This window comes from Mustela erminea, chromosome 7 (genome assembly GCF_009829155.1).
Source record: "Mustela erminea isolate mMusErm1 chromosome 7, mMusErm1.Pri, whole genome shotgun sequence".
Lineage (NCBI taxonomy): Eukaryota > Metazoa > Chordata > Mammalia > Carnivora > Mustelidae > Mustela > Mustela erminea.
Window position 1 is genome coordinate 34,779,415 of NC_045620.1, and position 22,417 is coordinate 34,801,831.

Below are 22,417 nucleotides of genomic sequence, written 5' to 3' on the forward strand. Positions count from 1 at the left end.
CTAGCACATGCAGGGATCATGGGCCTTATGTAAGCTTCCTCCCCTCCCCAGCCCTCCGATATCCCATGCTTATCTGAAACTACTCAGTCCCCTTCCTTCCCATGGGCTGTCAGAGAACATGAATGTCACTAGTGAGGTTCAGAACATCCTCTCTCTTCCAGGCCATCTGATCCCAAGAAATGTGGGGCAAAACTGGAAAATATGTTTTTAATGGACAAACGTAATGTCTCTTTATTCCCGTTCATCACTGGCACTTCCTCAGTAGGTGACCCACTTCTACTTCTCATGTATTGGAGCTCTTTCCCTCTTTCCCACAGGATACAAAATAACTTGATGAGCTTAATACTGAAAAAAAAAAAAAAAAAAAAGCAAACGTAGTCCTGTTGTTATTTGTAGAATTTTTTTATTATAGTAAAATATCTATAACATAAAATTTGCCATTTTAACCATTTTTTAAGGATTTTTTTAATGTGAGACAGAGAAAAGGAACAGAGGGAAAGAGAGAACCAGACTCCTCCCTGAGCAGGGAGCCCCACGAGGAGCTCGATCCCAGGACCCTGGGATCATGACCTGAACCGGCCAAACTGACTGAACCACCCAGGTGCTCCATTTTACCCATTTTTAAAAGTGTGTGGCAGTCAGTACACTCCCACTGTTGTGTAGCTGTCGCTACTGTTGGTCTCCCATACTTTTTCATCTTCCCCAGTTGAAACTTTGTACCCACTAAACACTAACTGTCCATTTCCCCCCCAACCCCTATTTCTTTACTTTGAATACTTAGGGAAAGCAAGGAAATGCGAGCACACCAGGCTAAGATTTCTATGGAAAACAGCAAAGCCATCAGCCAAGATAAATCTATCAAGAACAAAGCTGAACGGGAAAGGTAAGCCTGAGCACACTCCCTGCAGGGATGGAACATTGGCTGGGAGACATAAAAACAACGTTTGTATGTGCACATACACACTACTCATAATCCTATGAATTCTGCTGTTAGAACTGCTATGCAGATGTATTCTGGTTGCTATAGAACACTGGTCTTCCGATTGTTCACTACCACCAGTAAAATATGTACGCTCGTTCTACACACCGAATTGCATAAAATACGCAAGAAGCTCACCTGCTCAGGTATGGGTGCATTCTGGACAGGATGGTTCTGACTAGCAGCCTGTAGGAGGGCAGTTTTCTCCCTTTGATTTGCCTTGTGCTGTCCCTGAACCCAGGGAACACCTCAAAAGTCCCCACTCGAGTTTTCTGGTTCCACCTTGTCTTGGGTTGGGTTTTCTAGAAACAGAGACCTAGACAGGAACTCAGATGCAAATCATTTACTGAGGAAGGGATCATCAGAGAAGAGGAGTAGGGGAAACAGGGAGGGTCCAAGGCAGTGACAGAGCAAGGGTATATCGGTCTCCACTACAGTCCCTCTTCAGCCTGATCTAAGCCTGATCTGGAGGATAAGCTGCACCACTGATCTGATCTCTTTGAACCAAGGGCATCTGGCTTTTGTACTTCTGTGTTGATCAGCCATTTGCCACCTGGGACTGGGGGAGGGTGTGTGTGACCTCCAGAGAAGGTTCCAGGTGCAAACTCTTTAGGCACACAGGATTTGAGAGGGTATCCGGAGTCCTGTCACCCAAGAGAGGGCATTGAGATCCCTTGATTCTCAGTGATCCCAAAATAACCGAGCCACGTGAAGATTAGCTCTTGGGACTGAGACGTGAGCGTGTTGAGGGCTTCAAGGCAGTCTGCTCTCCCTGAGCTAGAGGCTGAGCTGCTGGAGAACTTTGCGGCTGCAAAGGAAAGTGCCTGTGTTTCACAGTTTCCCTGTCTATGTGGTCTCTTATGAAGGCTCACTGGATACCAGATGTTGCCTCTTTGTTTTTTAGGGATTTTTAAATTCTTTTCGGTTTTTTTGTGTTTAAGATTTTATTTATATGACAGAGAGGGAACACAAGTAAGGGGAGTGAGAGAGAGAGAAGTCAACTTCCCACTAAGTAGGGAGCCCGATGTTGGGGCTCGATCCCAGCACCCTGGCATCATGACCTGAACTGAAGTCAGACACCTAACGCCTGAGCTACCCAGGCACCCCTGCCTTTTTGTTTTGAATGTGGCCACAACTGCTGTCCAACTACCTCAATTTCACTGATTTCTTTAAAAACACAACTCAATTATAAATAATATTAACCATGAAATATGATAAAATATGAAGCATCATGCCACCCAGTGCATTTTCATGCAGAAGTGTTATTTGAATTAAGTACAATTGGGAATGGGTCATCAGTTGTGTATGGAATTCCACAGTAATTTGACTTGGAAATGAATTGCCTTTGTAAAATGTTGGCCGAGGGGCACCTGGATGGCTGAGTCAGTCAAGCGTCTGCCTTCTGCTCAGGTCATGATCCCAGGGTCCTGGGATTGAGCCCCAACTTCAGGCTCCCTGCTTAGTGGGAAGCCTGTTTCTCCCTCTCCCACTTCCCCTGCTTGTGTTCCCTCCCTTGCTGTCTCTCTCTCTGTCAAATAAATAAATAAAATAAAATGTTGGCTGAGAAATTTCTCAGTCAACATGAAGTCAACATCTAGGGAAATGATTACTCAGTTTAATCAATACTTTGCACCATCCAGTTGTGGTTCTTTTTTTATTCTCAGACAAGGAACTTTGTTTAAGGGCCTTGTATAGTAGAAATGACATCTGCTTTAGCTCAGAAATGTAAAATACTCCAGCCATGGGAAAACCCCATCAATATGAACTATTTTAGTTTCCCTAAAATAAAGAATTCATTTGGATAAATGTGCTAATCATTAAAGAGCTCTTTATCACTTTTTTTCAAGTGTGTTACAAAGTTGACTTCAGCCCAGTTGAGGTCAAATTATCTTAAATTCTAAGTTACTGATAATTAACGACATTTTAACTTTTTTTGTTTTGGTGTTGTCTCCCGTGGTAGGTGGTACTAAAACACCTACAAATAGCTGGTTTTAAAAATATTTTGTGTGTGCAAACACACGCATTATGTATGTGTGCCCACTTTACCAATGTACTGAGAAATAAAATCTAAGAAGTTACAATCAGATAGCTTAGAAGGACCTATAGAAGCTGACTTCTATTCCTGAGTCAACGAGGACATTTTAACAGAAACAGTGCAACACTGAAAATGGAACAACAATGCAAGTACTGTCTATCAGTGTGTAGAAGGGAGCTAAAGCACATAGCAAAAGAATCAGCAAAATGAAGAGGCAACCTATGGAATGGGAAAAAATATTTGTAAACCATGTCTCAGGGATTAATATCCAAATATACTTAAGCAACTCATACAACTCAACAACAAAACAATCTGATTTTAAAATGGGCAGAGAACCTGAATAGACATATTTATGAAGAAAACATACAAATGGTCAAGAGGTACATGAAAAGTGTTCAAGGTGACTAATCAATCATCAGGGAGATGCAAATCAAACCCACAATGAAATAAAACCTCATCCCTGTTAGAATGGCTATTTATCAAAAAGATAAGAAAGAAGTATTGGTGAGGATGTGGAGAAAAGAGGAGCTTTCTGCTTTGTTGGGGTCATGTAAATGGGTGCATCCACTATAAAAACAATATGGAAGTTCCTTCAAAAATTAAAAATAAAAATACCATATAATCTTACAACCCCACTTCTGGGTAGCTATCTGAAGGAAATGAAGTCACTATACCAAAGCAATATCTGCACACCTGTGTTCATTGCAGCATTATTCAAGTAGCTAAGACCTGGAAATACCTCAGTACCCATCAGTGGATGAATAGATAAAGTCAGTGTCATTGTATGTCCTCATACACGCGCGCGCGCGCACACACACACGCACACACACACACACACAGAAATATTATCCAGCCATTTAAAAAGAAGGAAATTTTAGTATGTGTGACAACATCGAAGGACCTTGAGGCCATAATGTTCAGTGAAATAAACCAGAGAAAGACAAATAATGTATGCTTTCACTTAGAGTAAAACAATGGTTTCCAGGAGTTAAGGGAGTGGAGAAATGGGAAAATGTTAAAGGGGATAGACTTCCAGTTATAAGATGAGTAAGTTCCAGATATATAATATTGAGTGTGGTGATTATAGTTAACAGTATTATATTCTTGAAAATTGCTTAGAGAGTAGGTCTTAAGTCTTAAATGTTTCCACCTTAAAAAAAGAAGGTAGCTAAAGTGATGTTTAGATTGAGAATTAATTATAGACTCACTGTATATACATTTTTTTAAGAGAGAGGGAGAGAGTGCAAGTGGGAGGCAGAGGAAGAGAAAGAATGTTAAGCCGCCTCCATGCCCAACAGGGAGCCCAGCACGGGGTTGACCTCACAACCCTGAGATCCTGACCTTAGCTGAAATCAAGGGCCAGATGCTTCCCTGAGCCACACAGGTGCCCCTAGGTGTATATACTTTTTTAAATAAATGCAAACTAGTGAGTTAAACACTCAAGAGAGTCTAAAATTAGAAATACAGGATGAACCCAAAGATCTCAGATGGGGAGAAATAAAAAAGCAAAAAGTACGAAGTAGAAAGCAAAAAGCAATGCAGAATATCACCAAAAACAAAAGCTTATTATTTAAAAAAAGATAAAACCAGTGACCCTCCAGCAAGACTGCTCAAGAAGCAAAAAAGCACAAGTTAGAAATATAGAAATAAATATAGAGGGCACCTGGGTGGCTCAGTGGGTTAAGCCTCGGCCTTCGGCTCAAGTCATGATCCCAGGGTCCTGGGATCAAGCCCTGCATTGGGCTCTCTGCTCAGCAGGGAGACTGCCTCCACCTCTCTCTCTGCCTGCCTCTCTGCCTACTTGTGATCTCTGTCTGTCAAATAAATAAATAAAATCTTTGATAAATAAATAAATAAAAAGGAGAAATCACTGCAGATCTAATCAGTATTTTTGAAAATGAAGACTACTTAAAGAATACTGGCAGTGAGTTTGAACACTTAAAGGGAATAGAAATTGTCTAGAAAAATACCAATAACCAAAACTGACTGAAAAAGAAGGAGAAAACCTGAAGAGACGCATAGGTTTATGGAAATTCAATCAGTTAGAGGTCTATTCAGTCAGGAAAATCATGCCAGCCTTGCTGGTAGTTATGCCATTTCACAGAACTAATTGACACAAAAGTGAATGTCTGACAATACCAAGAATGGGCAAAGACCTGAAGGAAGTGTAGCATTCAGACCCTGGTTATGAATGCCAATAAAGATAAGCACTTTGGAGTAAAGATGAAGCTGTTCATTCCCTACCAACCTGCAAATCCAGGCATATATCTTAGAGAAGTTCATGCTCATATGCACAGAAAGGTATGCCCTACATTTATTAAATCAACAGACTGTCAGCCTGCCAAGCATTGCAGGGCCCTATGTACCAGATCATTGGAGCATTGTTGGGAAATAACCTATTTGTCATTAATGGCAAACTGGAAATATTATATTCTCTTCATAAATGGAAAAATCCATACAACGATGAAAGTGAATGAAATAGTTTGCAACACGGTTATATCTCTAGAACCTCAGCTAAGTTTTAAGTTATGGGGAGAAACCCAGAGTAGGTTACCATTTATGTAAATTTGGGAAACAGAACAATGGAGACCAGCAGCATCACTTGGGAGCCTGTTAGAAGTGCAGAATCTCGGGCCCCACTCCAAACCCACTGAATCAGATCCTCTGGTAGTGAGCCCAGCAATCTGTGTTTTTGACAGTATCTCCATTTGATTTGTAGGCACCCAAAAGTTTGAGAGGTGTTTGTATATATTACAAAGGGGATATACATCCATATGGAATAAAAATGTTAAAACATGGATGGGAAGGTCCACACCAAACTCAAAATAGTGGTTATGTCTAGAGAGAAAGGAAGGAGGGAAATAGAATCTGGAAAAGTACAAAAGGGACTTTAATTGTATCTGTAACACTTTGTCTCCTTTAAAAAGATGCGCCAAGGAGGGCAGAACATTAATACTAATTAGCCTGAGTGATGGGTACAAAGAGGTTTGTATTTTTCTCTCTACATTATGTCTTTAAAAATTCCGCAAAAATTAGGAAAAGTGATAATCCCATCCAGAGAATTAAATGGAATATAACACTTTCTTATGTAATGTTACGTTAATTCTATTCAACGTCATGCCAACTGTTATTTGTACCTATTACTTTTAGGCGAGTCAGGGAGTTAAATAGCAGCAACACCAAAAAGTTTCTGGAAGAAAGAAAGAGAGTAAGTATTTTGTAATTTTTTTGGCACTCTAAACAATAACTCCTGCTTAGGTATCAAACCTCTTCTGGGTAATTTGTTTAATTTGATTTTTCTGTACATTAAACATTCCAGCTTCTCTTGCCTGCTCCCTGAGAGCTAACTAATCTATCACTTAAATCTTGATAGGTATTAATCTGGCACCATTTTATATGGAAAAGAAAGCCAAGCTTTAATTGTGCATAAGTATTCTATTATGTTCTGAGAAGATTTTAGCAGAGAAGATCTTCCCACTAATAATTATGGGTTTAAACTCTTCAGTTTTCAGACTATTTTTCTTGATTTTTTTATAAACATCTCCCTCAGTTTAATTGTAAACTTACCAGTCATACCTCATCTGTAAGTTTTCAGATTACAACCCAAAGTTTATCCGAATTTTTCTTTTTTACAGCTTGCAATGAAACAGTCCAAAGAAATGGATCAGTTGAAAAAAGTCCAGCTTGAACACCTCGAGTTCCTAGAGAAACAGAATGAGCAGGTATCTTACCTAAAAGGCATGAAAAGACAGAGCCAGCCCGCTTTGGGGGGCAGATGCCATGAGTAGTGGCGTGGAAAGGTGGCTAGTAAACATGTGACCCCTTTTTCTGTATTCCCCATTTCATCAAATAAGACAAAAAATTCTTTTTTGGAACTGGGAGGAATACAGCCATGGTGGGGGGCATAGCGGGGAACCCAAAGTCATCCTTTGAATAGATGGTGATGGTTGTAAGAATGATGCCTCTGAGAAGAGAAGAGGAAGGTTACAAATTATTTTTTTCATTTTCATTTACAGTTTTAGAATTTGCAACGTAGGAGTGAGCAAATTCAAACATTTGCTATGCTTAAGAGCAGATGAGAGACACTACCTCTTTCCAATGTCAATCTAAAAGCAAAGTCCTAAAACAATCTCAGGGCTTTCAAGTGGGACCCACAGAAAGGAGTTGCCAAAATTCTACAAACCACTGAATGCAAGTGGATAATACACTCTTGGTGTTTTTCCTTAGACAAAACACTAAGAAGTCAACACCAATAGTTACCCAAAATCTACCTCTTGAATTAGCCATCAGCTGTTGTTAGAGAACAACAGCAAGATCTCTGTATGTTTACCTAAAAGGCGGTGCAGGTGGGCTCCTTCTCCAATGGGCAACGCAATCCATCGGCCATTTATTTCAGCTGATGGCCATAGCTCTAGCTTATAAGGCAAAATGACCCTACAGAGCAGTTTCAATTTCAGTCTGTCTCAAATTTCAGTCGTAAGGTATAGCTTGTTTAGAAGTTTTTTTATCCAGATAATCTACTTCCGTCTAGAAACTGTGAAGAGGGTTTGATGAAATCGGTTCTCATACTACATTGTTCTTTCCTATTTCAACTATAAAGCACTTCTTGTTGAAGGTATATTTCTCAGAGTAAATGGCTTCTGTTGAAAAACACTTCAGTTGGAATTACACTAAAATGTATCTTTGAGAAAGTAAAACAAAACCATAAAATCTTCTTTTTTGTATTACAGTTGGGTAACAAATCCTACTTCCGGTTTCAGATTTGTTACTTTTCAGTAGACCAAAGCGCTATTCATCAGCATACTTCTGAGTTATGTTTCACATTTCCTTTTCAGCTAAATGCTTCTATTCATGAACAGTCCACAGATCCTCAAGGGGGACAATAAACATTTATTGTCCTGTGGGTCTAATTCATGTGACCATCTCATAGATACATCACGTTCTGGTGCAAGATATCTAGCTTGTGTTTTTGCTCTTAAAGCACTTCCCAGAAAGTGTTCCCATTCAGCAGAATGGGAATGTGAATAAAGGTAAAGTCACCGTCTCCAAAACATTAGGATCTACTTCAGTGATTCAGGGCTGGGTGGGATAAGGATGCCTCTCAGAAGAAGGCACAATGAAGGTAAGGCACCGTTATGTTTCAGTTAACTAAATTAAGAAACTACTTAGAAATTACTGTGTTGCTTAGCAACAAGTTTGGCTAAGGAATGTAAATGTGCTAAAAATTACTCATTACTACAATAGTGGTGAATATCAGAGCTGGAAAATACACTTACCTACTGTTTTTCATTTCAGAGCCCAAGTACATAATAAAAAAATCACTTTGAGCTTTTATCCTAACCCAGGGAGAATTCAAACCACACCAGAGTTCTTGAATTAAAATATATGGGATTAGTGATAACTGGACTGATTGAGTGTATCGGGAGGATAGTGGCTTTTTTTCCCCAAAAATACATGTAATGCCTTTTGATATGTCATAAACAATGTCTACCACCCACAGCTGACACTTCAAGTCACAGAAGCTTAGGAAAGCACAGATCACAAGGAAGCCTGAGATTTGATGAAGAGTTAAGGACATTCAATAAAAAGAAATTCACAATATGCTATCCATGCTTCTGGCAGAGGTAGAATTTGAACTTGAATTTCTGTGCTAAGCCCTGCTTTACCAAAACATGGGCTGTTCAATAACAAATTCATTCCCAGGTTTTTCTAGTATGGTTTTGTTTGGTTTGGAATTTAAAGGTCAGAGAGCTATTAGTTATCCTGTCCATGTGTTACAAACTCAGGTATAGGTGCAAAAGACAAGGTCCCTCCATCTCTTCCCTCATGCTAGGCAAGGTCTGGAATCAGGTAGGAGAGCTCCCTTCATAACTAATTAAACATTTCATCGGCAGAAAATTTTCCTATTTCCAGACAATCCTAAATTTTTCCTTGTTAAACCCAAAGACTAGTCTCTGTTTCTAAGCCAAAAATAATTTGAACATTCATCCATAATACTGCTTTAAGGCTTCTTACTTGCTTCCTTGTGACCTTACTCCCAGAAGCTCACCCCATCCCCCAAAGGAGCTACTTAATTAGCTAGACCAGCGTTGGGGGACTAGCAGAAACAACTCAAGTTTTAATATAATTTATGATTTAATATAATTGGCCCCAATTCTGGATCCTAACCTCATGTGCTCTTTTTTAAGCCACCTAATGGCCTTGCCTACTTGGTCATCCAATGCTTCAAACTCCAAAGGTCGGGGAGCAGTTTTCTACTAAATTTTCCCATAGACTTTCCAGCCACGAGTATATCATCCATCCTGCCATGTACCATTTCAGACATTAACCCTCCATTACTACCATACCCAACCTTTAAAAGTTGATTTTTTTCATCAATCCTATCATTTAATAAAGAGAAGTGAAGGTTCTTGCTAACGGGACAGTTTCCCACTCACTCCTGCAGGAGAGCACAGTCTGGGGTCCCAGGCATTGGTTTTTTTGTTTGTTTGTTTGTTTGTTGTTTTTTTAATTTTCTGTTGAGACCAACCTGGGAGGGGAGTTTGTCACTGATGGGCGTGTACATGTTTTATTCTTAGCTCTTTGCTTTTCTGTATATGGTTTTGCATTCATTTTTCAAGTATTCATTTATTCAGTATTCATTTATTTTCTTTGTTTTATATGTATGACTCAATTTTGACATTACTATTTTTGTACAAACAGCTATTGAAATCCTGCCATGCAGTGTCCCAAACACAAGGTAGGACCAAAACTCTGATAAGCAAGACATTGCTTTCCTTCTCAGCTCTGTTAGTATGCTCGGTGCAGTCTCTATTTATGATTCACCTCTGGTCATAACTTATTAGTATCTCAAGGGTTTGGATTTAAAAGCTTGATTATTTCATGCTTGGATTTCTGAGGTAATATTCAAATGGAAATGCCCAAAATCTTGAGAATTATTTCTGAAGGAGTCTTGGCCAATGGTTCCTACAGCAGACCTAGAAAACTCAAGTCATGCTAATGAAGATATTCCCAGGCATCAAGAACAGTGATATATGACTGTCATTTGGACCGACCACAGCTAAGACTGGGTCACAAAGTCAGCACTTTCACAGGCATTAATAGGACTGCAATTAATTGTTAAAGCACCCTACTAAAAGTTCATTGGTGCTTTTTAATGACAGAGTTATAGTCTGCGTGCGGAAACATTCATTATACGGTGTCATTATACAGTGACTCTTGTCATGTTTTCTGCTAGATCTGGTCTGCCAAGGACCCTAATCACCTCTTATAAGTAGGGTGACCATATAATTTATTATCTGAACCAGGATAGTTTTGCAAGTGAAAGGGGATGATGTTCACACTTGTCACGACTATGGGCATAACTTGGAACTGTCCCCAACAAATAGGGATGAATGGTCACCCTGCTCATTTGAGACCCTCACTCTGAGACTAGCCCTATAATGGCATATGTTCAATATTGTCTTTAAATGCTAAGCAGGGAGAAGAATACGGCATCTTTTATTACTACTTATGGAACATAAAAGTATTTAATTTCCAATGCTGATACGTTTTCACTGTCATCTCTTATGAATACTGTTTGTGTCATAGTTTCATGTTTGTATATTTTTCTCCATTTCTCATTTCTCTCAGTATACTTCAGGCAGTGAAAACTCTCTAGGTAGAGGGAACCACCCGTCCCATATTTGAGCAGAAAGATTAAATTCTTTGGTTTTACTATATCTATCTTTGCCAAAAGGAAATTTAAAGCCACAATCTTGAAATAAGAGAATTCCTGTATGTCCATGGGTCAAACTAGTTTTGGGGACATTTAGATGCTCATAGGATGACCTACAGATTTGACCTTCTTTCTCCCCCTCCCCCACTGACCTTCCACTGAGTTGGAGTACCTAAGCAGAGATGAGGAGTAACATCAGACCACTTCAGAGTCCTCCTCTGAGTAATAGGTGTATATGTCCATGTTTCCATTCCTAAATGGCCTTTATTTCAAAGTGGTAGGTCACAAAAAGAGGAAAGGGACACTTTATTTTTCCTTCAAAAGATGCATGCATTGGGTTAGACCCAAACATCCAGAAACCAGTTGGAAAGTAAATTTTGAAATAAGAGAGTTCATTTTTCACCAGAATCTTCCCCACCATGTGCCACCACCCCAACTCTCTGACTCCTTTCTACCTCCAAAACCACCTGGTTGTCTAGTGACAGTCTTAAGCCATAGTGAACTCAGTCTCATGAAGCCTATAAAAAATTACCCCAAAGAAGTGAGAGCTGGTAGGGAGAATTTCTGGACAATAGGTTTCTAGGAACCCTACGTATTCATGTAATGTTTTATTTGCAAGGTACTTGAGCCAAACCAACGTGATACGATCCCACCTAAATTTCTCCATCAGTCAGATTCTTAGGGAATTAATTAAATTTCAGGCTATTGGAGGAAAACTGTGTGCATAAGCAACACTCCTAAAATTTCAGATAACACACAGTCAAGGCAACATATCCATCTCTAGAAAGCAAACAGTTTGACATGATCTGGTCTTAAGTATTGACTGGCTTAGCCTCTTTTCAGATGATTTTCCTGGCATGCTGTAGAACTAGTCCTTCACACCTTTTAACGTGCATAAAAAATGTCTTTGGGATCTTGTGAAAAATACACATTCTGATCCCATAGGTCTGGGGTAAAATCCAAGATTGTGCATTTCTCACAAGGTCCCAGGCAGTGCTGATGCTGATGATCCCTGGACCTCACTTTGAGTAGCAGGGATAGAGTGATAGCATCAGATTTGCAGGAGAAGAGAGTCTGGGGTGGCTGTATGTGCAGTATCCTAAGGCCTCATTTCTGATGTTACAGGCGAAGGAGATGCAGCAGATGGTGAAGTTGGAAGCCGAGATGGACCGCAGGCCAGCAACAGTAGTGTGAAACTCCAAAATTCAAACTGAAGCAACACCACACAGCATCAAAAGATCACCCCCAACCTTCCCAACACAGATTTCATGCAAGACGGCTGTTGTCTTTTAGGCGCAGACGAGAGGTGACCCGAAACCATAGAGACTGACATACTTCTGTGTAACGTTTTGAATATTGGGTTTCTTTGGCCAACCAAAAGTAGCTCCGAATCCACCAAAATTACTATCCCAGTAAGGCAGAGTTTTACCCTTGCTATTACAACTTAAACATGTTTGCTATAAAATACCATCACAAGTGAATGAGCTTGGTGTTAACAACTCTGCTCTGTGATGCATTTAGGACATGTTTGAGCTGCAGCAAAAATAGTGCATTAGTAATTCAATAGCAAGTGCATGCACTAGGGGGATAAAAAAACAAAACTCTGTCTACAAATTTCATCAGCAGAAGCAGCAATCTGCTAGACAAATAATTTTGCAGAATTTTTCTACATCTAAGTTACCTCATCAGTAAGTGCCATGTCTCTGCCATGCCATAAGAAGCTAATTTCCTGTAAAAGTTGTGGAAATTATTAGAGAAAAAAAAATAGAACAGTGTACCTGTGCCAAAACTCATCAGGGCTCAAAGGAGAACTCTGTTAGGTACACATAAGACTGTTTACAGCTGATATTTGCTTTATAGGAATTGCTTCTGCCGATTCCAGACATTATAACACACTATTCCACCATAAAGATTGTGAAGTGGTTATTGGCAAACGTTTGTAAATGTGACCATGTATAAAGTATTTATACTCCTAATTCATACTGTTATAGAGCAAAATCATCTAAGTATTGCCACATGACAAGATTAGTCAACAGGAATACTAGAACTATGTTTGCATGATACACAGGCACCCATTAGGACTAATCCGTACACATGCAGTTAACCTAATGCCAAATAAACACTGGCTAAATAAATGTATGGCACAGAATATAATTTGACTATCAAGACTTTTAGCATAATGAAAAAGTCTATATATATGTGTATATGAATTATGTGGGCATTCTTGATACTTCAAGTTCTAGTTTCAAAAAAATACATAACTAATTTAATTTTACACAAAAATATTTATGCAGATTTTCAGAATTTCATATCAGGAAATAACCTTTTTACGTCTGTTCAATATTAAAACAATTTGCTACAGTGTTTATCTGCATGGTCTTTAAGCCCGCCGTAGTTGCGTTGCAGACAGTGCATGAAAAAGTATTCCGTGGGGAACTGAGCCATGCTGCCAAAGCCAGGAGGAGCGCATGGAAACAGTAGTCTAGAACTAATCAGAGGATTGATTTTAGGACACAAAGCACCAACTGAATTGTATATGCTTGTACAAATGGATTCTGTGTTCCTCTGAACAAAGCAAAGAAAATTATGTTACTGTCAAGACTGAAATTAAACTTTCAACTTCTCTAATAAAAAATTAAAACACATTTAGTGCCTGTCAGCATGTATGTTTTCCAGTAGATTTTTTGCCTTCTTCACAAATGACCTCTTCATTATTTCCAGAGGAGGATTCTTCATGCCCCAACATATTCTTCTCCCCAACTGATGCAAAAAAGGCTCATTCTTGTTGACTCCTTAATGTATTTGTTTTCTCCTTTTTTTTTTTTTTCTCATATTTATCATTTGAACTGATTTCTGTGAAATTGCTCTGGTTCTCTGTATGCATTATGTAGGATGATGAGGTTAAACCACATCTTTCAGCACCACCATCCCTTGGGAAACAATGGTTGTTAAAATAGCACCACACTGGGGCTCCATTGTGACTCAGTCAGTTAAGTGTCTTACTCTTGGAGTAAGGTCAGGTCAAGATCTCGATCAGGAGATCGAGCCCCACACCTTGGTCTCCATGCTCAGTGTTGAGTCTACTTGAGATTCTCTCTCTTCCTCTGTCCTTCCCCTGATTCTCACTCACCCACTCTCTCTCTAAAATCTTTAAAAAAAAATTTTTCTTAAACAGTACCACATTGGGATGACCCATTCTCAAGAATTCCAAATGGCTCCTCATCAAATCAAAGGACTTCTACAAGAGCTCTGTGGCACTTCAGAATTAAGCAAATGCCTCCTCTTTCCTTTGTTTCCAAGAGGCACTCCCAATTTTCCCATTTTTTTTAATCTTCTCTGCCTTTTCATCCTTTCACACCACCATAAATATTTCTATTTTGTAGTACTACACCAAGCCTTTTTTTTTTTCTTTAACCCAGACTACTTCCAGTATTTGAGATTTCCTATCACCCCCCTCCCCAAAAAGATTCCACTGTAGTGAAGTTAAAATGTGCACACAGCTCAGATGTTCAACAAAACAATGTTTTACTTTCAATTATAAGTTCAGATTGCACTCAAATTCTGCATTCTTGCTGATGAAGGAAACAAAATCTTGCCAATTCAGTGTTTTCCAGCTTAAAAATCATTATTTCAGAGGCATTTAAAAGACTTCAAAGACCCCCATTAGAGTCGCAGCCCCATTCAGGTCTCCCTACATCTTTCCCCAGATGGTAATGGGGAAGGGCATCTGGTGTCTCCACTGTTGGACAGTCCTAACTGCCCTGTGCTGCAGCCCTGCAAAATGGGTCCTTCCATCCCAATGGCTCAAGGTCTCTGCTCAGTCAAGTATTCACCCTAGACTCAGTTAATTTTAGCATTCTTCTGGGAGATGCAGGAACTTCTGGATCTTTTTGGCCATGGGGGACATAGAAGTGTTAACTCCAGTCCATTCATTTAAATCTCACCTTTGCCATTAGTCAGCTACTAGTGCCATGTTCCAACATCATGAAGCTTTCTCTAGGAGGCTTGCAGTTTGTTAGAGCAATGGCTGAAGAAGCAAAAAGCAAGACTGCTCTACATCGGGTCCCAAGCCTTTTGGATCTCTACTATATCTTGCTTCTCCCACCCAGCAGGACTTCCGGTTCAACTTGGGAGTCAGGACACCTGAGTCTCAATTCTTTCTCTTTCTCCTCAGCCCAAAAAGTTTAGGAAACTGCTTACTCCTGAATGACTGGAATGCCCATACAAGACTGTATTCCTCCTTCCTAAGCAGATTATTTTTCTCTTTTGGGAAGATAAAAAGCTTCCGGGGTGGGGGGGGATCAGTGAGGGGGGAAGGTTGCCAAAATAAGGAAACCCACTAGGAAGTATTATAGTTCATCAGATCTAAGACAGCATAGATTATAACATCACTATCATTTTATATACCAAAAGGAATGAGAACATGGTGCCAATTAAATGAGGACATGCCACCCCATGATTGAAAGACACCTCAATTTCAGAGATGTTAAAATGTGAAAATATGTGTATCTTGTAATCCATTAAATAGTATTTCAAATGTATTGTACAAGCTAACCAGATCCCAAGATTTGAGGGTTGATGGGAGCTGGGGGAGGAAGACAAGTACTGAAGATAGGATGCAAGAGGAACATCATATCAGAAAACCTAAAGCAAAGAACTCTTCTGTGATTGGGATGGTTATTTAGTCATGACCTTTCTTCCAAAGCAATTCAAAAAAAGAAAAATAAAATTGGATTTCCAGAGGAGACAGTAGAGTGGAAAGATCCTAAGCTTACCTCTTCCCGTGGATACAACTAGATAACACACACAAGTGTAAATAAATAATCAAGAAAATGACCCATAGATTGGCAGAAGAGACTGTTCACAGCTAAATGAAGAGAAGAGGCCCCATCAAAGAGGTAGGAAGAGCAAAGGTGCAGTCAGCAGCTTAATAGACCAGTGGGACAGTCCATGGGATGGAGGGATACCACAGGTGTAGAGAGACAGACATTATTACCCAGGCATGGGAGCCCTCAGAGAAGACAAATCCCCATAACACTTAACTCTTAAAACGAGAGGGGCCTAATGTCGTGAGTTCTTATAATCAGTGGGGCTTAACACCTAGAGCTTTAAAAATCAGAGGGCTCTGCTTTGGGAGAACCTGGAAGGTGAGAGGAAATTGAATTCCTACCATTAAAGAGACAGCACAGCAAATAGTCTGGCTGAGATACAGCATAGAAGCAGCAATTTGAAGAACACCTAGGATGGATGTAAGTGAAGGAGATTTGCTTACTAATCTCACAGCATGTGCTGAAGGAGCAGGAATCCATAGGAGACATACCTAGGATCAAAAGAGCAGGCAGGCACCAGTTCCCTCCCCGCTTCCCACCCCCAAGGCCACCTGCAGGATTCAACACAGTACCAACTTCCATCTAGCCCGCTAACAGTGAGACTCACCCCCATCTTCTACAGACATGCCCCAGATCTCCGCCCACAGGAGACCACCAACGAAACTTGCCAGCACCATGTGCTGCACCCCCATATTCTCTTGCAGGTCCACCCCCTCCCATATACCCTTGGCCAGAGCCCATCCAAAGTGGTGTCACAAGCATAGTGGTGTGCAAGCACACACGACAGGGGTCCGGCACAACTCCAAAGTGACTCTTGTGTCAGGGAGAGGGGAAGATAACCACACATACAAGGAAGGGACTGGGAGCAGGCCTCTGGTCTGACTGGAAGCACCACCCGCCAACAAAAGCTTCAGGGGACAACACAAGGAAAGTGCCCAGTAGTTTAGATCTACCATCTAGCAAATGCCTGGTCTGACACAATCTGAGTCCAAAGCAGGCCCAGATGGGCCCACTACAAGCACAGAGAATAAACAGGCAATACGAGCCCCTGCAGATGACAGGACTGAAAGCAAAGGTAGTGCAGCCATCAGAGTAGGGTATAATCAATATCCATAGGAGACACACCAGAAGTGCGAGGTTCTGGTAGACAGGACATTGCACTGCAGGCCACTGTGGGACCTCTTCATCAGGCCACTACTTTCAAAAGCAAGAGACACAGGTGACTTTCTTAACACAGGGAAAGAGACAGAGAGCTAGACAATTTGAGGACACAGAGTAAAGTTACACCAAAAGAGCTAAACAAAACAGAGATAAGTAATATGGTTGGTAGAGAATGTAAAGTAGTGGTTATTAAACTAATCACTGGACTTGAAAAAACAGTAGAAGACCCTAGTGAGACTCTCAACAAAGAGAAAGAAAACAGAAATGAAGAATCAATCAGAAATGAAGAACTTAATAACTGAAATTAAAAATTCACTAGGGAGAATGGATAGTAGATTAGAGGATAGAGAACAGACTATTGACTTGAGGACAGAGTAATCGAATGTAATTAAGTTGTACAGGAGAAAGGAAAAAATAATAAATGAATATAGATTAAGAGAACTCAGTGATAGCATCAAGTGTAGTAACATTTGTATTGCAAGAATTCCACAAGAAGAGAGAGAAAATGGGGCAGAAAATTTATTTGAAAATATAACACCTGAAAACTTCTTTAATCTGGGGAAGGAAACAGAAATCCAGATCCAGGAGGCACAGAAAGTCCCCAACAAAATCAACCTATGCAGGTCCACACCAAGACACAGTGTAATTAAAATGGCTAAAATTAGGGATAAAGAGAATTTTAAAAACAGCAAGAGAAAAGAAAATGGTACATGCAAGAAAAGGAGGAGAAGAAGGAGGAGGTAAAGGATAGGGAAGAGGAGGAGGAGAGGAAGCTTCCAAGTTCCTTGTATGAGGCCTGCATTACCCTGACATCAAAACCAGATAAAGACACCACCAAAAGAAAGGGAGGGAGGGAGGTAGAGAGAGAGAGAAATAAGAAATACAGGGCAGGGGCACCTGGGTGGCTCAGTGGGCTAAAGCCTCTGCCTTTGGCTCAGGTCACGATCTCAGGGTCCTGGGATCGAGCCCCACATCAGGCTCTCTGCTCAGCGTGGAGCCTGCTTCCCTTCTTCTCTCTGCCTGATTCTCTGCCTGCTTGTGATCTCTCTCTCTGTGTCAAATGAATAAATAAATAAAATCTTTAAAAAAAAAATTTACTGTCACGGCAGGCATGACAAATCGACCAGGAACATGAGGATAAGAGGATGAAGGAAAGAATTCGAAAAGCAGAGAGATGGGAGCAGGAGGAGCACTGAGGAGAATGTCCAACAGTGCTAAGTTTATTCAAAGCATTAAGGCCATATATATATAGTGATAATAGGAGAAGCAATACATCTGTATCTAGTTAAACAACCACAAGTTCCCATAATAAGTTTCACATTTAACTATAAGCAGACCTCGTGACACCAAATGGCTGATGCCAATACAATTGTTCTGTATTGATACAGCAAACCTGAAAGTAATTTATGGGCTGTACTAGGTCAGCAAGGACCAGCAATGAACTTATGACCCCAACCGAATTGCTCTCATTTGTTTAGCAAGCATGTGGGAAGTCACGTAGGTGAGCGCACAACACATAGCACAGACCCTTTCTCAGTACTACTCAACTTTTCCTGTCCTAAACATTTTGTTAGGTTATTCGGACTTTAAAGGAGGCACAAGTCAGGGCCTGGTTTGGTCCTCGTCTCAAGCCTTATCGTGGCCTCCCATAATTTACAAAACAAAAAAAGAAAGAAAAAGAAATACAGGGCAACATCGCTGATAAACATATATGTAAAAATTCTCAACAAAATATTAGCAAACTAAATCCAATAATACATTAAAAAAATCATTCATCACCATCAAGTGAAATTTATTCCTGTGATGCAAGGGTCATTCAATATTCACAAGTCAATCAACATGATACATCACAGCAATAAGAGAAAGTGTAAAAAGCATATTATCATTTCAAAAGATGCACCAAAAGCATTTGACAAAGTACATCATCTATTCATGATAAAAACCATCATCAACATGGGTTTAGAGGGAACATATCTCAACACAGTAAAAGCCATATATGAAAAAAACCCACAGCTAGCATAATACTCAATAGTTAAAACCTGGAAATTTCCCCTGAAGATCTGGAATAAGATGAGGATATCCATTCTCACCATTTTTATTCAACATAGTACTGGAAGTCCTAGCCACAACAGTCAGATAAGGAAGAAAAATAAAAATCATCCAAATTGGCAAGAAATAAGTAAAACTGTCACTATTTGCAGAGGACATGATACCATATACAGAAAACCCCCAAAGACCACCAAAAAAAACTACTAGAAATGATAAACAAATTTAGTAAGGTTGTAGAATACAAAATCAATGTGCAGAAATCTGTTGCACTTCCACACACCAATAATGAAGCTGCAGAAAGAGAAATTAAGAAAACAATCCCATTTAAAATTGCATCAATATAATAAAATACCTAGGAATAAACTCAACAAAGGAGATGAAAAACCTATTCTCCGAAAATCATAAAATACTGATGAAGGAAATTGCATACAACACAAACAAATGGGAAGATATTCCATGCTTATGGACTGAAGAACAAGTATTGGTAAAATGTCCATACTACCCAAAACAATCTATAGAGTTAATGTAGTCCCTATCAAAATACTAACACCTACTAACAGCACCCTGAACAGAACTAGAACAAATCATTTTAACATTTGTATAGAACCACAAAAGACCCTGAATAGCTAAAACAATCAGGAAAAAGAAAAAAATTGGAGGTGTCACAATTCCAGATTTCAAGCAACACTATGAAGTTGTAGTGATCAAAACAGCATGGGACTGGCACAAAAAGAGTCACATAGACCAAAAGAAGAGTTGAAGGAAACCCCAGAAATAAACCCATGACTATACAATCTTTGGCAAGATGCAAGAACATACAGTGGAAGAAAAGGTCTCTTCAACATATTATGTTGGGAAAATGGTCACGTAAATGGGAAAGAATGAAACTGGACCGCTTTCTTACACCATACACAAAATGAACTCAAAATGGATTAAAGACCTAAATTTGAGACTTGAAACTAAAATCCTAGAAGGGAGCACAGACAGTAATTTCTCTGGCATTGGCCATAGTAACATTTTTCTAGATAAGACTTTTCTAGATGTGTCTCCTGAGGCAAGGGATACAAGCCAAAATTAAGTTACCAGGAGTACATCAAAATAAAAGGCTCCTGCACAGCAACGGAATCAATCAAAAAAACTAAAGTGGGAGAAGATATTTGCAAATGACATATTCAATAAAGGGCTGGTAGCCAAAATATATGAAGAACTTATATAACTCAACACACACACACACACACACACACACACACACACACAAAACCAAATAATCCAATTAAAATGTGGGCAGAAGACATAAACAGACATTTCTGCAAGGACATATAGATGGTCAAATGACAAATGAAAAGATGCTCAACTGCCCTCAACAATAGGGAATTACAAATCAAAACCACAATGAGATAGCACTTCACAGCTGTCAGAATGGCTGAAAACAAAAACACAAGAAACAAGAAGTGTTGGCAAGAATGTGGAGGAAAAAGGAGCCCTTGTGCACTGTTGGTAGGAATGCAAACTGGTGCACTCACTGTGAAAAACAGTATGGAGGTTCCCCAAAAATTAAAAATAGAATTATCATATGATCCAGTAATTCCTCTCCTGGGTATTTACACAAAGAATGTGAGAATGTGAATTCAAAAAAATATATGGACTCCTATGTTTATTGCAGCATTATTTATAATAGCCAGATTAAGAAAGTAGTCCAAGTGTCCTCAATAGATGAATGGATAAAGAAGATGTGAGACATATATAGATGAGATGTGAGATCTCTCTGTATATAGAGAAGAAGATTATACGTATTATATATATTAATATATAATATTTATAATTATATATTATACATTATATATATATAAAATAGAACATGACTCAGTCATAAAAAAAAGAATGAAATCTTGCCATTTAAAACAACATGGATGGATCTAGAGGGTTTAATGCTAAATAAGATGTCAGTTAGAGAAAGACAAATGCCATACAATTTCACACATATATGGAATTTAAGAAACAAAACAAAGGCCACAGTTGCCAGACTGTGGAAAGAACCAAGATGCCCTTCAACGGACGGATGGATAAGGAAGATGAGGTCCATATACACTATGGAGTATTATGCCTCCATCAGAAAGGATGAATACCCAACTTTTGTAGCAACATGGATGGGACTGGAAGAGATTATGCTGAGGGAAATAAGTCAAGCAGAGAGAGTCAATTATCATATGATTTCACTTATTTGTGGAGCATAACAAACAGCATGGAGGACATGGGGAGTTAGAGAGGAGAAGGGAGTTGGGGAAAATTGGAATGGGAAGTGAACCATGAGAGACTATGGACTCTGAAAAACAATCTGAGGGGGTTTTAAGTGGGGGGGGGGGTGGTGGGAGGCTGGGGGAACCAGGTAGTGGGTATTAGAGAGGGCACGGATTACATGGAGCATTGGATGTGGTACAAAAACAATGAATACTGTTATGCTGAAAATAAATAAAAAATAAATTAAAAAAAAAATAAAAGAAACAAAACAAAGGAAAAAGGAGACAAACCAAAAAACAGACTCATAACTGTGGAAGACAAACTGATGGTTACCAGAGGGGAGGTGGGTGAGGGGATGAGTGAAATAAGTGGAGGGGATTAAGAGTACACTTATCATGATGAGCGCTGAATAACGTGCAGTATTTGTGGTTCACTGTGTTGTACACCTTGAACTAATATAACAGCATGAAACTGTATATTAACTATACTGGAATTAAATAAGACATATATTGTAATGTGTGTGTATATATATATATGGTGGATACACACACACACACGGTGTGTATGTTTATGGTCTATATGGTGTATGTATATGGTGTCTATGTATATGGTCTATACACAGTATATGTAGTATATATATGTATGTATGTACTATATAATAGGTATGGTACAAATATGTAGTATTTATGTTACTATTGTATGGTATGTAACATATAGATATAATTAATGCTTTGTGAAACAAAATAAATTTAAAGAGGCAAGTCATTAGACAAGTTATTTCTATTGGAATAGATCCAACACTGAGAAAATATCTCCATTTAATTTTGTCAGCCTAAAATTAGAACTAAGAAAAAACTAGCCCAATAAGAATTCTCTGACATAGATATGGTTAAGGATTCCTGCAATTACTCTATAGGTGAAGTGAAATTTATTTGTTTTTGATTACACAAATGAAAATTACATACACAAATATGTAATATTATTTTATGGGTTTTGAGATATTTATATAAATGGATTTATACTATAGCTATTGTTTTATAATTTACCTTTGGACTTTACACTGTATCTTGGAAATATGTCTAAGTAGAGACATACTCCCATTCTCTTAATTATAAAGTTCATAATGTAAAATTTAATAATCTAAAAATACAGTATACTTTCAGAAATGAAAATACATGTTAAACCAACCCATAATTGCTTCACTATTACAGTATTTCCAACACCACCCCCAATGAAAGGGAAAGAAATCTTTCACCATCTATTGAGAGGATCTTGTCTATATGTATTTTCCCTTAGTTGTCTTATGTGATCATCATATGCCTTCAATTACTACTTCTCTGAATATAATCTCAAACTCCTAACTTTAACCTTGACCTTTCTTCTGCTGAACACTGATTCTTCCCCTTACA

At 39.1% G+C, this 22,417-nt stretch overlaps 1 protein-coding gene across 9 annotated transcripts in view; it reads left to right on the forward strand.

Annotated features, from left to right (window-relative positions):
• Positions 1-12,496, forward strand: part of PLCB4 (phospholipase C beta 4) — a 409,575-nt gene extending 397,079 nt beyond the window's left edge. For 6 of the 9 annotated variants that reach the window (XM_032351392.1, XM_032351400.1, XM_032351396.1 and 3 more), the window contains 5 exons: positions 782-883; positions 6,165-6,222; positions 6,650-6,736; positions 9,717-9,753; positions 11,857-11,945. In XM_032351392.1, the coding sequence (XP_032207283.1) occupies positions 782-883; positions 6,165-6,222; positions 6,650-6,736; positions 9,717-9,753; positions 11,857-11,945 (373 nt within the window). Of the gene's footprint in view, positions 1-781; positions 884-6,164; positions 6,223-6,649; positions 6,737-9,716; positions 9,754-11,856 lie in introns of all 9 variants that reach the window. The other 3 variants (XM_032351398.1, XM_032351401.1, XM_032351402.1) reach the window with 3 other exon arrangements.
• The last annotated feature ends 9,921 nt before the right edge of the window (positions 12,497-22,417 follow it).